Source organism: Ochotona princeps, chromosome 1 (assembly GCF_030435755.1).
Source record: "Ochotona princeps isolate mOchPri1 chromosome 1, mOchPri1.hap1, whole genome shotgun sequence".
NCBI classification, from domain to species: Eukaryota; Metazoa; Chordata; class Mammalia; order Lagomorpha; family Ochotonidae; genus Ochotona; species Ochotona princeps.
In genome coordinates this window covers 7,836,541-7,857,127 of record NC_080832.1, presented here as the reverse complement: position 1 = coordinate 7,857,127, position 20,587 = coordinate 7,836,541, and the positions used below count along the sequence as shown (strand labels likewise).

The 20,587-nt window shown below is 52.8% G+C and overlaps 2 protein-coding genes across 4 annotated transcripts in view; one reads left to right on the top strand and one right to left on the bottom strand.

The window, feature by feature from the left end:
* Positions 1-8,577, top strand: part of SYNJ2 (synaptojanin 2) — an 83,612-nt gene extending 75,035 nt beyond the window's left edge. The window contains exons 23-27 of one of the 2 annotated variants that reach the window (XM_058661332.1): positions 322-456; positions 2,977-3,089; positions 3,688-3,796; positions 5,809-5,987; positions 7,665-8,577. In XM_058661332.1, coding sequence (XP_058517315.1) covers positions 322-456; positions 2,977-3,089; positions 3,688-3,796; positions 5,809-5,987; positions 7,665-8,393 — 1,265 coding nt within the window. In that variant the 3' untranslated portion in view covers positions 8,394-8,577. The remainder of the gene's footprint in view (positions 1-321; positions 457-2,976; positions 3,090-3,687; positions 3,797-5,808; positions 5,988-7,664) is intronic. The other variant, XM_058661379.1, reaches the window with a different exon arrangement.
* A 10,072-nt stretch (positions 8,578-18,649) lies between these two features.
* Positions 18,650-20,587, bottom strand: part of SERAC1 (serine active site containing 1) — a 37,535-nt gene continuing 35,597 nt past the window's right edge. For both annotated transcript variants that reach the window (XM_058661538.1, XM_004595451.4), the window contains exon 17: positions 18,650-18,857. In XM_058661538.1, coding sequence (XP_058517521.1) covers positions 18,721-18,857 — 137 coding nt within the window. In that variant the 3' untranslated portion in view covers positions 18,650-18,720. The remainder of the gene's footprint in view (positions 18,858-20,587) is intronic.

Here is a 20,587-nt window from a genome sequence, read left to right as displayed (position 1 = left end):
CCCGGGACGGCGGGATAGTCTCAGCTCCCCAAACACATGAGGCCTTACCACCATCTACCCTGTGTACAGGTCACTCTTGGGGGGCCCTGGCTTCTGCCCTCTGTGGGAATTGGATTATTCTGGAAGGAATGGGGCCTTCACGTGGAACCCCTGCAGTGTCTTTCTCGAGTCAGGAACAGACCCTGGGGCCCATGATCCACCGAATGTTCCACGTGGGCATTGGGTGCGCCGTGTCCCCAGCCCTGCGCAGAGCCTGCAGCTGCTGCACCTGCTAAGGCCAGCTGCCCCGTTGACCTGCTCATGGCCCACCATGTCCTGCAGATGACGCTGACCTGACGCGATTACAGCAGGAGCTGGCAGCTGTGGGGGACTTCCGCCACCGTTCTCCGAGCAGGTCTCTGTCGGTCCCCAATAGGCCTCGGCCACCTCACCCACCGCAGAGACCCCCCCCTCCAAGTAAGATTTTCCTTGCTTTCCGCTCACCACGATGCCTGCTGGGAAAAATCATGTATCTGCTGCTGCTGCGAACTGGTCCACACCAGCTGCTCCTCCCGTGCTGCTGTGTCCCCGTGGGGATTCCCTGCCGTGGGCCCCTCTGTGTCTTACGTGCAGGACACTCTGGAGACCCCGGGCTTCATGCTTCTGCTCACGGGCCGACGCCTGTGGAGTGGAGGCAGGCGTGCGGTCCTCGGGGAGCCTTGCAGCTTTGCAGGTCGGAGCTCCTCCTGCCCATCAGGAGTGTGATGGCCCTGAAGTCCAGTGGTGCCAGCAAGCACGGGCTCACCCCACTTGCCCTTCTGTGCTCTGGGGTGACACTCCATGGCCTTCGTGGCCCGTGTCTTGGACGGACCTGGTTTCCTTCAAGTTCCTTAGCACTGGGGCCAGCACACATTTGTTAAGAACCTAGAAATAAAGCCAGGAACACTTTTGGTCAGCTGCCATTTTCCCACTGTGGTGCACCACTGCCCCACCAAAAACCGTGGCAGCCTCATTTCCCCAGGATGCCATCTTAAGAGCTGGCCTTGTATGGTGGCCTCTGCCACGGAAGTCATCTGGAGCAAGCCAAAAGCCACGTAACTTTTTAAAAGAAGAGGATATTTATTTGAAAGGCAGAGCAGTAGGGAGGAAGAGAGGGCACAGGACTGTGTAGCTGGCTCACTCCCCAAATGGCTGCAGGGACAAGTGGGCCAGGCCAAAGCCAGAAGCCCAGAGCTTCATCTGCGTCTCCCACGTGAGTGGCGGGGCCCGAGTACCCAGGCCACTTGCTGCTGCTTTCCAGGCACGTTAGCAGGGAGCTAGCTTGGAAATGGAGTGCCTGGGACTTAAACCGGCCTTCCTGGTATGGAATGCTGGCACTGCCACACTGCTGGCCACAGAGGCACACCACTGTCGAGGTGCTTTTTCTGAAAATGAAGTCTACTCAGAAAATAAAATACGAAATAAAAACGCAAAATGTAACAGTCCTATATTGTGGAAATTTTACAGAGTAAAGACAAGTGTGAAATTTATGTTACCTGCAGACTGTAGTTGCTGGCAGAAAGACTCCTGGGCTGTTTGTTTATCCTGCCTCTGCCGTGAGTTGTGACTGGTTTGTTTGGTCATTTGTCTTTATGTCATTCAATGCTCTAAGCGATGATTAGTGAATGGCCATGAGTATAACTTAAGATTGTTTTCTAAAGTTGATGAAAGCTTTTGTCCCACAAAACATACTGGAAATGTGGTCTTAATAATAGTAGAGTGTTTTAAACCACTTAAAGTCAGTTGGCTTTTTTTAAATTTATTTTTTTAAATTTTCATTGGAAAGATATACAGAGAGGAGGAGAGACAGAGAGGAAGCTCTTCCATCCGCTGATTCCCCAAGTAGCCACAACAGCTGGAGCTGAGCCAATCCAAAGCCAGAGAGAGATCTTCATCATCTGGTTCACTGCCCAAATGGCTGCAATGGCTAGTCACCCAGCCTCTTCTGGGTCTCCCACGCAGGTGCAGGGTCCCAAGACTTTGACCCATCATCCTCAACTGCTTTCCCAGGCTACAAGCAGGGAGCGGAATGGGAAGCGGGGCTGCCAGGATTAGAACCAGCACTCGTGTGGGATCCTGGAGCATGCAAGGCAAGGACTTTAGCTACTAGGCTACCGTGCCAGGCCTCGTCAGTTGGCTTTTTTTTTTTTTAAAGATTTATTTATTTTTTATTACAAAGTCAGATATACAGAGAGGAGGAGAGACAGAGAGGAAGATCTTCCGTCCGATGATTCACTCCCCAAGTGAGCCGCAACGGGCCGGTGCGCGCCGGTCCGAAGCCGGGAACCAGGAACCTCTTCTGGGTCTCCCACGCAGGTGCAGGGTCCCAATGCATTGGGCTGTCCTCGACTGCTTTCGCAGGCCACAAGCAGGGAGCTGGATGGGAAGTGGAGCTGCCGGGATTAGAACCGGCGCCCATATGGGATCCCGGGGTGTTCAAGGCGAGGACTTTAGCCACTAGGCCACGCTGCCGGGCCCAGTCAGTTGGCTTTTTAAAACAATTTGTTGACCTCATGTAGGTGATTGTTGTGGTCACGATGCTGGTTAAGACACATCTCACTCCTGACTCCAGCCTCCTGCTGGCATGGACGAAGCCGTGATAGCTCCAGGGACTGATCTGGCCACTTGTGCGGGGGACCTGGCTGGAGTTCCTGGCTCTGGCTTTGGCCACGGCAGGCATTTGTGGAGTGAGCCAGGAAGTGGGAGGCTTCTGGATCTGTCTGCCTCCCAAAAAACAATAACGGTAATCCGTGGCCTTTGATAACAGATGTCAGGGTATGATTTCTGCTGCGTGTGCAGGGGCAGGGAGAGCTGCTGGAGCACTGGGCGGAATCCCCGGAGATGCCTGCCAGGCACTGCCACAGGGCACTCGGCCCCGCTTCTGCTTTTCCGTGGGCTGTGCCTGGCCGCCAAGCTGGGACATGCCTCCTGCTGATGCTGCGCCCTTGGTTTTCACAGCGGGCTTGATGGTGAAGAAGTCAGCCTCGGATGTGTCCATCTCCTCTGGCACCCATGGGCAGTACTCCGTCTTGCAGACGGCAAAGCTCCTGCCGGGAGCTCTGCAACAGCCGGTGAGTCCCGCTGTCCCAGCAACACAGCCCCGAGCAGCCACCGCTGCTGCCTTCATCCGGGCTTGCGTGGCTCCACCCCACCGCCTGCCCACCACCGCGTCCCTGCACCCTGACTCTGCACATGGTGGGTGCACCGTTTGGGAAACGGAGCATCCCACGTGTCCCTGCCGGTGACTCCTACGCTCAGGCGTTTGTGACTTTCGCCTTTGGCCCCGGTGTGAAGAACCCTTGGCTGATGGAAGGGCAAGGGGGAGAGAGGCCGGTCACCATGTCGTCCTACTGTGGTTAGGAAGACGAGGCTCAGGGAGCCCTGCTGGCCTCAGGCAGGCAGGAGCGATCATGGGGATAACAGGCTTGATGAGGTACCAGTGGTATCCAGCAAGGACAGGGTCCTCCAAGGCCCTCCTTACTGTCATGTTCCTCTCTCAGCCAGGGGTAGGAGGGGTGCCCAGGGCTGGGGGTGCCCTTCTTGTACTGTGTCTTGCTCCAGGAGGGGTGCCCAGGGGTGAGGGTACATCTTCCTCGTCCTTCTTGTACTGTGTCAGGAGAGGTGCTTCTGCCTGAGTCCATGCACTTCTCGCCTTCATTCCTCCTGCAGCCCAGAGCCAGGACCGGGATCAGTAAGCCCTACAATGTCAAGCAGATCAAAACCACCAACGCCCAGGAGGCTGAGGCAGCGATCCGGTGCCTGCTGCAAGCTGGAGGGAGTAAGTGGGGGACCCATGCACCGGTTACTTCTGGCTGAAGGTGGCCTGGGAGAAGGGGTGCCAAACCTCATTCGTGTTCCTGGTCAGTGTCTGGTGGAAGTGCCCGTTAGTAGTGCTACCCAGCATTCCATCGCTGAGCTGTTTGGTCCACGTGATGATGGTTAATGCAAAGCAGGGTATGCCTACGCCAATGGCCCCAGGGCTCCTCAGCAGCGTGTAAGGGGAAGACCAGCATGATAACTTAGAGCCTTCTGCCAGTGCTGTTAAGAGGCGCTGATGGTTCATGTTTTATATTAGGTACAGTATCTGACTTCTACATTGCCAGCAAGTGGCAAGAAATTGTGCCCCCCACACCGGCTGTTTGTCTTTTGTGGCCCCCCGCCCCCATCATTGGTTTGGCCTTTCCCTGTTCACTGAGGAAGGCGCTGGTCGCTTACAGTGTCGTGTGGTTCTGGCTTTGCCCCAGAGCCCCTTGGGGAGAGAACCTTTGAGACAGGCGTAGACAATGGTGCGCGCGCCTCGTTTACTTCACCCGCCTGGAATTCTCAGACAGCATGGAAGGAAGCTCTGAGACCCGCAGCCGGAGAGCACCTCACACCCGCAGTGATGAAAAGCTGAAAAGTAATAGCCCATGTCTGACAGCAGATATGCAAAATGTGGTATATCCGTAGAGTAGAATATTGTTCAGCCATGATGATGAGGGTGATAGAATTCAGAAGGCTGCACTCAGGGAAGCAGTACACAGGGGAAGGGAGCCAGACACAGGTGCACCCGCCACCTGACTGCAGCAATGCGACATGACCCAGAGCCACTCAGTGGCTTCTGGAGATGCAGCGGGTGCTGGCGGGGATGCGCGTTCTGAGTTAGTGCAGAGCTTTAGGACCTGGTGGCCGTTGGTGGACAGCCTGGTGACTGCACATAAAACCACCACATGGATTTCAGGTATTTTATCTTATCAAAGGCATTATTTAAATTTGTCTAGAAGTTCTGAGTTTTATTTGGAAGGCTAACTGACAGAGAGGAAGACAGAAAGATCTTCCATCCACTGGTTCACTCCTCAAGTGGCCACAGTGGCGAGTGCTGAGCCGATCCAGCGCCAGGAGCTTCGGTCAGATCTCCTGTATGGGTGCAGGGTCCCAAGGATTTGGCCATTCTTTGCTGCTTTCCCAAGCCATTAGCAGGCTGCTGAAGCAGAAATGGAGCCCATATGGGATGCCGGCACTTGTGAGTAGAGGATTGGCCCGTTGAGCCCCCACACCAACTCCAAGAAAGCTTTATTTTAGAAACCCAGGATGCGATGTTGGGAAAGGTTGATATCCGCCCAGTCCCAGCTTACCATCTTCCCAGCTATGGTAAGATTTTGATTGCGTTCCAGAGAAACCGTGTGGGGGTATTTCCAAAGCTTTCCATTATAGTGCCATGGTCTCTCTGAGCAAATCTAGACCTCTCTCGTCCCCTCCACCACCACTTCCACCCCACCCCATTGCCAGAGAGAAGTGGGGGCAAAAGCTGTGGCTGAACCTAGCTGGTTGGTTCTGACAGTCCTTCAGGAATTTTTTCCATTTGTTTTTAGGGAAAAAAAAGGAAATGTTTAAAATTAATGAATTATCCTTGGAACACAAAGCACCTGCAGATTAAATCTGGGGCTTGTGTTGTGGCACAGTGAGCTAAGCCACAGCTTGAGACACTGACATCCTATAATTCAGAGTGCCAGTTCAAGTCTTGCCTGCTCCGCTTCCAATCCAGCCCCCAGCTAACGCACCACAGAAGGCAACAGATGCTGGTCCCTACCACCCACAGGTCTGGGATGAAGCGCCTGGCTCCTGGCTTCCCCTGGCCCAGACCTGCCAGTTGCATTCACTTGAGGAGTGATGGAAAGTCTCTGTGTATGTCTCCCTCTCTTTGTAACTCTACCTTTCAGGTCGGTAACTAAATTCTTAAATCAAGAAGACTGTGCCTGGCCGTCAGGGGTCTCGCCCTTCATGCCTCAGCCAGGTGATTTTGTGTTTCAGGCACCCCCGAGGAAGCCCTGAGCGCGGTGACCTTACGGGAACACAAAGCCTGCCGCCCAGAGCCTGACCCTGCTGCCACAGCCATGCCGGGCACCGGCCAGGCGCCCCCACTGCTGCCCCGCCGGCCGGCGCCCAGGGTCCCCGCCCTGAAGAAGCCCATCTTGCGGAGGACAGGAAAGGTAGTGCGAACCTCAGTTGCTTGACTGCTAGATCTGAACGCCATGTCTCAGCCAGAAGCTGGGAGGACGCACACGCCCTGGCCCAGTTGCGCCCTTGGGTCTCTCTGCCCTCCCCATCCTGCGGCTTGGAGCTCGCTGGCAGAACGCAGCTGTCGCCGCCCCCCCCCCCCCCCCCCCCCCGCGCCGTGTCCTCAGAGGACAGGACAGCGTGGGAGCCTTCTGCTTCCTGAGCATTCCGCGGCTTTGTTCTGGGATGCTGTGGCCGGCACGTCGCCTCCGCTCCAGGGCTGGTGGCTGACCCCGCGCGCTGCCGGGGTCCCAGGCGCCCCTCGCCACTTGTCTTGCAGATCGTATTCTGCTCTCGCTCTTCGGCTTCCGAGCCTTGCCTGCTGCTGCACAGACAGGAGTTTGTAAGGACAGTAGCCGCCCAAAGACTGGCACCCCTGGACACCTCCGGGTCCTCCGTTTGAGCTTGGGGTCCTAGTCCCGGGACGTGCGGTAATCCCTGCTTCGCCTGCCTGTCGCCCGGTGCCTGCTGCTTGCCCGCTGGTGCTGAGTGAGGTTGCATTGTTGCTGCTCTGGTCTCCGCAGAGCTGGCTCTCGGAACGCTCCTGTGTGCCACTTGTGGTCGCTGCCCTCCGTCTGCCTGCCGTGCCTTCTTGCATGGGCCTTGTTCCTCCTCCTCCCGGCACTTATTGGTCCCTTTGCTTTTAAATATCAGGGGCAGAGTTGCATTCACTTTCCCCCGCCTGTGTGCAGGCGTGAGTGTAGAAGCCAGGCAGAGAAGGACTTACTGTGTTTTTTTTTTTACTTTTGTTTTTTTGTTATTTGATTTGAGAAGCAGTGAGATCCCGGGGGGTGGGAGGTAGGTACAGAGGGGTCTCATCCACTGGTTCACTGTGGGCCCCAAGTGTCTGCAGCAGCCAGGGCTGAGCTGGACGACAGCCAGCAACCAGGAGCAAAGGTCTCAATCCAGGTCTGTCCCGTGTGGGTGGCAGGGGCCCCAGTCACCTGCTGAGGTCAGGAATCGAACCCTCGTCTTCCATTGTGGGCCAGTGAAATGTCAGCCGCGAGGCCATTTGCGCTCCCCCAGAAGGGAGGGCAGGAATTCAGGAGAATTCCAGGTCAGAGCCAAGTCCATGCAGGTTTCCCATTCCTCTCTGTGTCAGTTTACGTGGGGTCTCCTAAAAGTGTGTAGCAAATGTGTGTTTCTGGGTTTTTTGGCACCAAAACAAGCTTATCTTAATTCGGTTTTCCCAAGAGCTTTTTGAAGTGCTCTTAAAGGAAGAGGCAAGTGCAGTAGCCGGTCAGTGACCCAAGTGCCATGATACGCACCTGGTAGGTCACCCAGCAGAACCGCAGCCTTGGAGGAAGTCGTTAGCAGAGGGCATCGCTCGGTCAATAGAGCGCAATCCCATCTCCCAAGAGAACTGCTCCTGCATGTTCCTGTGACCATGCTTTTAAAACCCGTGGGGCGGGGGAAACCCTCATCGGGCTCTCACTGTGTGACTTGACCCATGGTGTGTCTCTTATGTGTTTCCGTACCTGGCCCCCTGACCAGCATCCAGGCATTCACACTCTGTTTGATCAAGGTGACTGGTCTCGGCCCGCCCCCTGCTGTTAGCCGAGTGCTCCAAGCCTGCACTCACACATGTACTTTTGTCTTGCTGTCCCCAGCCCCTGTCACCAGAAGAAGACTTGGCCCAAGAGGCTGTCCGTTTCACAGTCGGGCCCCCAGAGGCAAGCCTTGAAGCCCCCCCTCGAGCCCCTCCTGTCCCCAAACCCAGGACACTGCAGCCCGGAAGAAGTGCCCCAAGGAGGCCCAGCAGTGAGGCACCAGCACCGGATGCAGCCTCTCCCACACCAGACACCTGCCCGCTCCTGCCACCTGAGGCCCCATCTCCCATGCCCAAGGTGCCCCCAAGGAGGAAGAAGTCGGCACCACCAGCCTTCCACCTGCACGTCCTGCGGGGCAATAGCCAGCTCCTCCAGGACCGCCCAGGTGATGGTGATGGCAGTGACTGGGTGCAAGGACACCCTCCAGAGCCAGACCTGCTCCTTCCCCAAGTGGCTTCCTTGGGTACCTCCTCTGCCACCGGCGCTGAAACCAATGGCCGTAGAGTCCCGAAGCCAGAGGTAGTCTCCCTGCTGGGTGAGTACCAGGATCCCTTCTGGAACCTTCCCCACCATCCCAAACTGTTGAATAGCGCCTGGCTTCCCAAGAGCTCTGACCCCTTGGACTCAGGCATCAGAGACCCTGAAAAGGCTGCTCCCACACCAGCACACAACAACACCTCTGCTGTCCGGGGCGAGCTGTTACAGAACACTTCCAGCCACTGGGAGGCCGCCAGTGACAGAGACCAGAGGACGGTGCTGGAGGTGTTTGACCCCTTGGCAAAAACCTGACTCGGGAGCTCTGGAGCCATACCCTCCCCATAGGCATCACTTGATTAGCTCTGGCGAGACATCCATTGAAAGGAACACTGAACAAGAGAAAGAAATGTATGTTTCTGTCCCTATCATGGCAGTTGACAACACTTGTGTCTGTTATCCAAAATGTCTGGTGGCAAACATGGTTCATTTAGAGTTAGCTTTCGTGAAAGTGGAGCCCTCCTGTGAGATTCAGTGTGTGAATTCCGAGGAAGGAAGTTGGGTGGGGTGCGTTGTGCGTCTGTGCTAGGCTCCTGCACTTGGCTTTGAGACCCAGTTTGTGTGTCTGAGATCTGGAATGAGTCCTCGCTGAGCCTCCCCCTTGACGGTCAGCGCACAAAGCAAGGATTGGGCTCAGCCCTCGCTGTTCCTGGCCCACGGATGAAGCAGCTTCCACACAAATGCTGAGCTAGAAGCAGCAGACAGGTCAGCCACGTGCCCAGCTGCATTCCAGCAGACTGGGTGTTCCCGGCTCTGTGTGTGCAGTGACCTGGGCGTGTGACTCCCATGGGAGCAGGTGGTGGATGCTGTTTGGGTCTTGAAGGACATGCCCTGAGCCGAACCTCTGCACCCACCAGCCTCGGAGTCTCCGAGTCCCATCCCGTATCCTGGTCACCATGTGCTGCATCAACTGTGACTGTCATGTGCGGTGGTGGGCCACTCAGTGACTGCTCTACCATCAGGTTCTTATTCAGTGAAACCTCCAGGTGTTGCTCTGAAACCATGTGAAGTGTGAAAGTGCGTGCTGCCACGTGAAACTGATGCTCCTTGATCCGAGGGATGTGCGAGCCTGTGCAGGGAGAGTGGGACAGCAGTGGCTCCGTGTTATCACCCAGATGACTCTCGGGGCTCCTGTCCTGGCCCTAGGGGATGGTGACCACCACTTTGCCTGTGCCCTCATTAGCAGTCCAACATTTGAAATTTATTATGAGTTTTCATGGTCATTGTCAACCCCTGTGGCAGATCACTGAAACCTTAAAGCAAAACAAAGCACAAACAAAGCTGCTTGTCTCTGGTTTCCTCTGGAAGCTGGAGTGGCTCAGGACATCAGGGGCTCAGGCTGCCCGCTGTGGCACTTGAGCACTCTGTAGGCTTCCGGGGCAGGGAACAACGCCATCTTTTTAAAGATTTATCTTTATATGAAAGGCAGACTTACAGAGAGAGGAGAAACAGATCTCCCTCAGCCGGTTCACTCCCCAAATGGCTGCAAGAGCTGGAGTTGGGCTGGTTTGGAGCCAGGAGCTCCTTCTGGGTCTCCCATGTAGGTGCAGGGGTTCAAGCACTTGGGCCAACTTTTGCTGCTTTCCCAGACCATCAGCAGGAGCTGGATTATAAGTGGAGCAGCCAGGACTCGAACTGGCACCAACGTGGGATGTTGGCACTGCAGGCAGAAGCTTAACATTTTATGCCGTTGGTGCCAGCCCCAAAACCACCATCTTCAGCAGAGTTAGGTGGAGAAGGCAAGATGGATTTCTTGGAGGAGCTAATGATTTGCCAGAAGGGGTACATCTGCTGATAGCAGTGGAATGCTTGTTTTCCCATGATCATTCTTCCACCAGAGAGGAGGTGGGTTTGACAACAGATTCATGTGTCAGCCGCTTAAGGGAGGAAGGAGCAGTGAGCCCCATGGACACTGCCTGCAGGTCAGGCCCCGTGTTGGGATGTGTCCTCTGTTCTAGATGGCAGAGAGCAAATCAGTGGCATTGAGAGTGGAATCGCTGTTTCCCTTCCCGTTGCACAAGCAGCTCTGAAGACGACGAGAGCGAGGATGGGCACAGTGTTGTGCAGACCCGCGGAGCACCACCAGGGACCTTGCGAGTAAATTAGCGTGTGCGGGGAAGGCCACCCGCAGCATGGCTTATCGAAGGGTTGTGATACGCAGCTGCTCTAACCATGTGCGGTCACTTGTGCTGAAGTTGGATGTAACACCTATTAAATGTTTTTATCTGTTTGTTTGTTTTTTTTAAGTTGGGCTTATTTCTTGTCGGGTATGAAGGGAGTAGAGATCTCTGTGTAGTGTTTTCTTATTTTTTTATGAAGATTTATTTATGTTTATTGGAAAGCCAGATATACAGAGAGGACGGAAGACAGAGACGAAGATCTTCCATCCACTGATTCACTCCCCAGGTGACCACAATGGCTAGAGCTGGAAGCCAGGAACTTTTTCTGGATTTCCCACGTGGGTGCAGGGTCCCAAGTCTTTGGGCCGTCCTCGACTGCTTTCCCAGGCCACAAGCAGGAAACTAGATGGAAAGTGGGGCCGCTGGGACATGAACCAGTGCCCATACGGGATCCTGGTGCGTGCATGGCAAAGGCTTTAGCCACTAGGCTACCGCGCCAGGGCCAGCTTTTTTTTTTTTTTAATTGTTTCAGATCACCAAGTTGTAAAACAGAGTTGCACTAGGGTGGAGAGTTGGCAGCAGGCATCACGCCAGCAGGAACCACTACCTCAGTGTGGCTCATAACTATGCTATACAGTCCAGGAGACTTGAGCATGGCTAGAATCCATCCTCATAGAGAATGTGGCAAAGCTTGGGTTGGGCAAACGGGCCGAGGATGCAGCCACACAAAGCAGGCGACAGGAGCATGCACAGTTACAGTGCCTTTCAGCTTGCGCTGAGCAGGCAAAGACCCTGCCTGGGCTTCTTAGGGAAGAGGGTGGCAAGCGCCACACTGGATTCACTTGACCTGGGTTGGAGGCAGCCAGCAGGTGCAGAATCTTCTGAGGTCAGAGAGCAGGTGGGGATAAGACTCAACCTTGTGCCCAACAGCCTGCCTGGAGCTCAGCAGGGAGCAGCTGTGAGCAGAAAGGGCAGAGGTGAGAAAAGATAACTAATGTTATGGCAGAGAAGTTTGAGGTACGGCCCAGCACAGGGAGTTCCCAGCTGCACTCCCAGCCTCCTGCAGCGCTGCCCACCCCAACACAGGAACGTGAAGTTGCATCACGGGAACCAACAGTAGTGCCTTTGTCCTCCAGTCTGGGTGCTGCCTGGCCTGGGTGTGGCAGGTGCACTGCAGCGTGGTTCTACCACCTTCGACGTCCTCTGCCTGCTCGGCCCCAGGCCCCAGCATCCAGCACTCTGCTGTCCCCCAGTTCTGCCCAGTCCAGAATGCCATTGCAGTGGGACCATAGTACCCCTGGCTTAGTACTGGTAATTTCCAGTTCCTCTGAGTTCATGACTTGAAGAATATTTTTGAAAGATTTATTTATTTTTATTGGAAAGAGATTTTACAGAGAGAAGGTCTCCCATCTGCTGGTTCACTCCCGAAGTGGCTGCAGTGGCCAGAGCCAGGAGCTTTTTCCAGGTCTCATGCAGGTGCAGAGTCCCATGGCTGTCGGCCACCCTCCACTGCTTTCCCAGGCCATAAACAGGGCAGCATCTGGGATTAGAACTGGTGACCATATGGGATCCTAGCACTTGCAAGGCAAAGATTTAGCTACTGAGCCATTGCATGGGACCTGAAAAATTATATTTTTATGGTGATTATTAGTGTCCACACTGACCAGTTTATTCACCCTTTCATTAAAGCGTGGGAAGTCATGGGGAAAGCTGCTCAGGACGCCAGCGTGCTGGGTTGCTTTGCTCATGTTTTCAGTTCACTTGTGTAGAACGCAGGGCACTGACGGGTGGGTCATGTGTGGTTGTGCCATCTTGCATTGCATCACCTAGAGTCCGAGGCCTGGGGCTGGGCTGGGGCTTGGGATCTGGGCCATTGTAATAGAGGCGGAGGTACACCCTGTTTTCATTTGCAAACCACTCCCGCCCTGGCGTGTTGGCAGTCTCTTCAGCACTTTGTTTGCCAATGGTTTTGGTGCCGGATGTGTTCACATCTTGGCCTGCTTCTTAATTGGATTCTCTGTTTTCTTATTAAGAGTTCATTGCCTTTCTGGAGGTAATAACCCTTTAGCAGGTGTGCCATTTGCAAATGTTTTCTCAACACCTGTGGTTTATTTGATTGACTGTCTAAGAAACTGAAAAGTAGCTGACAGGAAAGCCCACTGCAGGGATCCTAAATGCCATTTCGGGGTGTTTGGAAGTGTCAGACGCAGTGGGTAAGTGTGAATATGAAATAAATGCACAGGAAGAGTTGTTATGGCTGTCGGTTTTGGTTTTCCCGAGTTAACAATCCCTGCTCAAAACTTCAGGACTAGTTATCAAGGAGGTGAGGTCGGGGTCCTCCTCCCTTCCCTGGGGGCTTATGCAAGTACCCTGCTTTAAAGAACTACCAGCCATTAGGCTTCAATTATATTTCTTCTGGGATTATTTTACTGACATTTGAAAGTAACCATTGTGGGGTTTATTTATACTATTGGTGATATTTTTGCTTTTAAGACACTTCTCATTAACTTTGTATCTTCTATTTATTTAATTTTTAAAATTTTGTTCTGTTCCTAATTGAACAGCACTAAGTGTCATTGGTGCTAGTCTTACATACTTAGCGATAAAGCTACAGGTTTTCCCAGATTACGGTTTTAATTGCACCCTACCCATTTTGGTATGAAATAGTCTCCTTGTTGCTGATTGCTAGATTGTAAGCTGGTTTTGCTATCTCTTTCAGCCAAGGGTTTGATTTATTTTAAAGATTCATTCATTTATTTGACAATTGGCTAGAGAGATTTTCTAACTGCTGGTTCACTCCCCAGATGCCCACATCGGCCAGGGTTGAGCCAGGTTTGAGCTAGGAGCCAAATGTGCCAGGGGTCCAAGCTCTTGGACCATCATGCTGATTTCCCAGGCTGTTGGCAGGGAGCTGGGTTAGAAGTGGAGCAGCTGGGACTCAAACGGGCATCCTGTGGAATGCCACCGCTGCCGGAAGCAGCTTGACCGACTATACCATGCCAGCCCTGAGCCAAGTTTTATTTAAGATGCTATGTAATATCTAACTAGTTTCCACCTTGGTTCTCTTTTTAAGATTTATTTTTATTGGAAAGTCAGATACACAGAGAGGCGGAGAGACAGAGAGGAAGAGCTGTCCATTGATTCACTCCCTAAGTGGCCACAATGGCCAGAGTTGAGCTGATCCAAAGCCAGGAGCCTGGAGCCTTTTCTGGGTCTCCCACGTGGGTGCAGGGTCCCTAGGCTTTGAGCCGTCCTCAACTGCTATCCCAGGCCAGAAGCAGGGAGCTGGATGGGAAGCAGGACCACTGGGATCAGAACCGGTACCCGTATGGGATCCCGACATTCAAGGAGAGGACTTTAGCTGCTGTGCTATCGCACCGGGCCCCTTCAGTTTTCTCTTCACACACTGCGTAGGAGTTCTGTCATCTGTGACAGTTCCAAGGACTCGGGTGTTGTTCCCTGGGTAGACACAGGGTTTGTTCTGTGGTTTCCACTCAGTTTCTCACCTTATTTATCTATTCACTGACAGACATCCGTAGGAACAAGGGCAAGGAAGAATGTATGATTTTGTCAGATGCCTGGGTCCTCTTTTAAAATTTATTTTTATTTGAAAGACAGAGAGGAGGAGAGACAGAGAGAGAAAGATCTTCCATCCCCGGTTCACTCTTCCAATGTCTGCAATGGCCTGAGCCAAGCCGATGCAGAGCCAGGAGCTCTTCTGAGTCGCCCATGCAAGGGCCCAAGAACTCCAGCCAACCTTCGCTGCTCTCCCAGGCCACAAGCTTGGAGCTGGATCTGAAGCAGAGTACCCATGTGGGATCCTCTGTGTTCAAGCTGTGGCCCAAGTTTCCTGGGGTCACTGTGGCCGTGGACACAGGATGGGCCCTTCTGGGCAGTCTATATTTTGCTCCTGTAGACCTTTGCAGTCCCCACTTCACGTACAGGGTTATCAGACAACCTGGACTCCGACTCCTGGCCCTTAGACCTTGGGAATTCGCCAGCTTGGTAGCCCCGATCCTGCGTCTTTGGCACTGCAGATGACGTAAGAATGCGGCCTTCCACGAGGCAGCCAGCGGAGGCAGAGGTCAGGACAAGCCCCGCTCGTGCCCCGTGCTGGCAGGCGAACACCTTACAAACTGCTTGTAGCAGCTGCCAGCCATGCTCCTGGCATCCCTGCCTCAAGCCAGCTGGGGGTGGTCTCTTGTTTTTCCTTCTGCCTTCTACTTAGTTTTGTGTTTTGGTGTGGTCGCTCTCAGCCCTGTGAACAATAAAAACAGGAGTCCATTTAGGTTGCTCAGCTATGCTCACCGGGGGCCCACAGGATCAAGCCTCTCACTGAAAGCAGAAGCTTCTGTCAGTCTTGAAGGTTCCTTTTTTCTTTTTTTTTTTTTTTTGGTGCAATTTTTTTATTATTATTAATTTCATTGCATAATGTGACACATTTGTTTTTATGCACTGGAATTCCCCCCACCCCTCCCCAAACCCTCTCCCCACCCCCACGGTGGATTGCTCCACCTTGTTGCATTTCCATAGTTCAAATTCAGTTGACATTCTTTCATTGGAGGTTTTGACCAATCATAAAGTCCAGCATCTTATTGTCTTGGTAAGTTTTCTTGGTGAGACCATCTCTGGTCTGAAGGTAGAACCAACAGAGTATCATCCCAATCAAGTAAAAAACCCAACATAATATTTATAACCATTTACAACATTATGGCATTAATTGACATGGTATTGATTAACCAATATGTTACTAGAGAAACGCATGTTCTCGGCCACAACCTGTGACTTCCTCATGGACATTTCAATTTTGGTTTATATTTAACCATGTTCTATATACCTTAGAATGGCTATATATTGCTATTCAGCTGTCTCTTGTCTATTTCTATGTTAGTATTTAGCATTTTATAGCATTGAAGCATGATTTTGCTGAACCTGGTTGTTTTTCGGGTAGTCTAACTCTATAACTTTAACAGGACAAATGTCAACAGTTTAGGTGAACGGTTTTGGGAGGGGTGTGCAGAGAAATCCTCAACACCCCAGAGAGGAGTAACTGATCTTTGTGTACCACCCAGTGAGTTATAAGTGCATCCCAGCTGGCCGCTTCCTGTCTGTTTCTAAACTTTCCTAGTTGTTCTCTATCTATTCTAATTTGTTTGTTCATGTTTGTTTGTTGTGAGGGGTTTCTGGAGCAATCCTAATGGTCCTTACAAAAGAGGGTGGGGACCCAAAGTTGGAAGCAGGCAAGGGCCAGAGAAAGCTCCTCTCCCTAGTTCCGATGGAAGTTTACTGTTCTTCTGTTTCTGATACTTGGAAATGGGAGGGAGGGCAGAGAGATCTTACATCACCCCAGTAGGTGTGAGGAAAACGGGGGAAGTATAACCCATCAGGATCATAACAGGTAACTCATAGACAGCAGACTGGAGTCAGCATTAGACAATAGCAAAACTACAAAGACCTGTGGAGGGAATCAGGAGCAATCCTAACAACCTCTTAACAGGAGGTCATACGCATAGAGCAGGAGGGGACCCCAGAGTGGAGCAGTGGGACAGGAGGAGGCTTGTATCCCAACCCTCAGGACTCCCAAAGCCTCACCAAGGACTATCAGTACGACCACCGAGGACTACATCCCTACCGCCAAGGAGACTACAGGGGAAAAGGAGTGCCTTCAGAGGCCAAGAACTCTGAGGTCACCCACTCCCATTTGGACCTACAATGTGGGATGGAAGAAGCCCAATTCCTCCTTTGAAGGATCCAGGGTCATCGGAAGGTTCCTTTTTTCATTGGTGTTTTGTCCTTGTTCTACATCTCGCTCCGGCTCATGTTGCAAGCACGGTTAGCTCTGATCTGCACGTTGACCTTTGTGGAGCTGCCTTTTTCAGAATAAATTGCATACCAATATCATAAACATGCAAACAATTAAGCAGACAGTTCACCAAGTTAAAAATTCACCCCAGAGGGCTGGTGTTGTGACTTAACAGGTAAAACCACAGCCTGCAGTGCTGGCCTCCACATGACTGGGCCCTGAGTGCTCCAGCTTCCATTCTGCTCCTGCTAACGGCCTGCGACACACAGCGGAGGAAGGCCCAGTGCTTGGACCCCAGCCTCTGACGTGGGGGACCCGGAGGAAGCTCCTGGCTCCTGCCTGGCCCAGCCCCGCCCTGGCCGTCTGCACAGTTAACTGCCAGAGAATAAAAGATCTGTCTCTCCCTCTCTTTCAAATTAGTAAAAAAAAAAAATTAAAAATCTTCAAAAATTTAACCAGACATTACTTACAGTTTTTATAGGTCTAAAAATTTCAATATGTGTATGTACAGTAAAAATACCAGATGATTAATATATACCATGTCACATAATTATTAGACAATTTGTTTAAAATCAAGAGGGAGCTCACACAGATGCTAGGATTCCCGCACTCTGAACAGGCTCACCTGCTGCTCTGTTTTCTTTGAGGCCATCTCCAGGGCAGTCCAGCTGAGCACACAATTCTTTTTGGCATTACTGTTTCCTACCATGTTTTTAGGGTTTCTATTTGCATTTCCAGTGTGACATTTGGGTTCCGGTTTCAGGTCGCTTTGCTTTGTGGCATGCGTGGATTTAGCCCCTCCTGTGCCTTGAGTGGGTGTTGGGAAGCCTTCCCTGCGAGCGGCCCCTCTCCTGCCTCAGCTTCCTTGTTGAGGCGCCATGCTTCTCGCCCATCGCCCAGCCCCTGCTGCAGCGTGCTGCTGCTGCTGTGGCTGTGCCACCTTGCGTTTCAACTGGTTTCCGTGTCTCCTTTGGGTTCCCACCAGCCCTCGTTACACAATTGCTGGGCTTTCCCTCTGCCTTGCTGCCATTTCTGTGCAACTCACTCATGTGCAGCAACCTTTCCCCAGGCTCATCCGCCTGGTAACCAGGAAGGGGGCCACTCCATTTCCCAGGATAACCAGGAACGCAAGGTGGGTAACCTGAAAGCCACGGCTACTGGGTCTTGCTCCCAGAGCCATGAAGGCACAGCAAGTGGGCATGGAGGTGTTGTAAGGAGTGAGGGTGCACCCATTCTTCCAGGGCAACGAACAGCTGTTCTGGTCATGGTCTATCTGCCACGGCTCTCGGACAGCCAAGGAAGAACATGGGCGACCACCTCTGCCCCTCGTCCTGGCACATCCCACCTGCTGGCCCCGGTGTGATCAGCTGTGGCCACAGCTCTTCTATCCACATCACCAGAGGGCTGAGGTACTCATGAACGCATGGAACTACACTGTGAAGGTTTGCTGTGGCCCCAGGCTGACCTCTGACCGCCCCATTCCACGCAAGCCCATCAGCCCCAAAGGGTGCATAAGCACCGACTGACTGTCCTAAGATCCGCTGTAGTACACAACTCCGAGGGTTAAAATACCTGCTCACACAGTCACACCAGCAGTATTCATAAAAGCCAAAACACCCCAGCATCTAGAAGTCCCAGAGCTGAGACTGAATCAACAAAGCTGGCAGATAATACAATGGAATATTTTTGGCCATAAAATTTATTTTGTCCAGAAGCTCCATGCAAATGAAGCATTATGCTAAGACAGGGCAAGAAGGCAAGGCAGGACTCCATTTATGTTCAGTGTCCACAACGGGCAAAACCACAGAGAAAGGAAGTTAGCGCTTGCCAAGGCCAAGGGGAGGGAGGGAATGGCAGCCAACAGAAACGGGGTTTCCTGGGGTAGCAGGGATGACAGCTGCAGGACTGAATACACTCACAGTCAAGTTTACGGATAAGTTTTGTGACATGTGAATTATATATCAGTAATGCTATTCAAAAGAACAAGCAGTCCATCAATGTGATTGCCTGTTTCTCACGTGCTTGAGGTCAGTTACACCACTTCCACATAAACAAGCCAGCCAGGAGACCTGCCCAGAGAACCCTGATGCAGACGCTGGTGAACAGCCACTTCAGCCTGAGAGCAGCAGTGGATCCGCCACTCCACCCGCTCCCAGGACAAACCACAGCGGAAGGGAGGGTCGATCTAAGCCGGAGACGAGACAACGAAAACACAGGAACAGACCCTTCGTGACAGCAGGCCTAACCATGTGAATGCCGGGGCAAAGGTTTACCCAAAAGCTAAAACCAACAACATATTTTACAAAGTGGGTACCCAGAGTGGGACCCATGACCCTGTCTGCCCAGCCCCTCTCCACCATGGATTACATGCTGCATTGCTGGTGCCTCCCTCCAGAACCCCTCAGTATTCCCATGCACTGAGCTGCGCCAGTTGCCAGCCTGGGGCGCTCTGCACGGCCCCGTACTCCCAGCGGCATGCAGTGGGCTTCCACAACTCGCATGCGCCCGGTCCAGGCCTCTCCTGTGAGTGCTTCTCCTGTGCTGCAGCCGTGCCTGCCACGCGTGCCACACTGCACTGTGTCGCTCAGAGCACAAAACGACAGACGAGAGCGGGTCCCTGGCACTGTATTCACATGTTTAAAATGGCAGGAGACAGCTCTTAGTTTTCCAGGTCTTTAGCTAAAGTTTCCCGGATGAACTGTAGAGTGCGTTGGTATAAGAACGCGTCCTTCTTCTTGGGCTTGCAGATGTTCAGATGGTTCACGTCCACAGGGATCAAGTCGCCGATGCCTAAATCTGAAAAACAAAATCGTCAGTCAATCCGAGCTGTCGGTGCTGGGAGAGCGTAACAAGGTGGTCTGGCTGGGACCCGGGGCTCGACAGGCACAGCGTCTCTCGTGCACGGCTCCATCAGCAGGAGGCTGGGCTCTCAGTGTCCCGTCCTGCAGGAGGGCCAGCAGGGCCTGAGCAGCAGCCGCCTCAAGGCCACCTTGCATCTGCAGGCCACTTGCTGATATCCCATGGGATTCGTGCTACAGCCAACACTTGCCAACAGTCCCTCGGGAAAACTCAAGAGTCAGAAGGGCTTCTGACATTTTGGTCCAACAAGTCCACCTGGTGGGAGTGAGGGAGGAGACGGCCCGTGAGCTACCCGGGCAGGGAGTGCAGGGGCCAGGAGGGAAGAGGAGCCAGGTGACATGGCACGAGGAAGCAGGGACATGAAAGGTCAGCTGGCCCATGACATGAACTGGGCTTCTGCCGCAAGCCTCCAGCACACCTCAGCCCTCCTGACACCTAACGTGAGGGAACTCCTGCCCTGGAGCCCGGTGCTCTGAGGTGGTATCTTAAGCTTCCACCACAGGGTACTATTTCATTTAGAGAAAGGGGCAAAACCCACCGTGCAGACTGCACACCAGATGCCCTCAGCATGGCATGCCAGGCCAGCCTCCAAAGTGATCAGAGAAGGCCCCAGGAATGGCAAGCAGGGGTGGGAGAATGGCTCAGTGGCATTTCTGGTAGTGAAAGGGGAAGGTTATCTGCTCTCTAAAACAGCTGCTAGATGGAGAGGGCGCCGTTCCATAGCATTGTGGGTTAAGCCTCCACCTACAGCGCCAACATCCCATAGAGGCATCAGTTTGAGTCCCAGCTGCTCCACTTCTAATCCAGCTCCCTACTAATGTGCCTGGGAAAGCAGTGAAAGATGGTCCAAGTCCTTAAGCTGCTGCATCCATGTGGGAGACCCAGAGCAGCTCCAGATGCCTGGCTTAGAACTGACCCCAGCTAGGCCGGCCCAGTGTGGTAGCTTAGTGGTTAAAGCCTTTGCCTTGCATGCACCAGGATCCCATATGGGTACCGGTTCATGTCCTAGTGACCCTGCTTCCCATCCAGCTCCTTGCTTGTGGCCTGGGAAAGCAGTCAAAGATGGCCCAAAGCCTTGGGACTCTGTACCCATGTGGGAGACCCACAAGAAGCTCCTGTTTCCTGGCTTTGGATCGGCTCAGCTCTGGCTGTTGCAGTCGCTTGGGGAGTGAATCAATGGATGGAAGATCTTCCTCTCTGTCTCTCCTCCTCTCTGTATATCTGACTTTTCAATAAAAAAAAAAATCTTAAAAAAAAAGAACTGACCCAGATCTGGCCTTTGCGGCCATTTGGGTAGTGAACTAGCAGGTAGAAGATCTCTCTTCTCCTATCTCCTTTCTCTGTAAACCTGCCTTTCAAAGAACAAGCTTTCTAACACAAATTCAGCTCTAGCTTCCAGGAGTCCATAACACACACTTCCCTCCACCCAGGGGAGGACGAGGTTGCGCTTCAGTTTTTTCCCATCAAAACATTTCCTGCTTGAGTATTTCCCAAGGTATCATCTCTTTACTTAAGGCTTCCAAACCTCAGATACTTTTTCAGGTTTCTGAATGCAGCTGTCAAATAAATCCCTCCGTTCCAGCCAGCAGATAGGAGAGTTCTGTGTTCTTTATCTACGTTAGGGTTAGACAACTCACTTTCGCATCTCATCAGTTAAACAGAGAAGA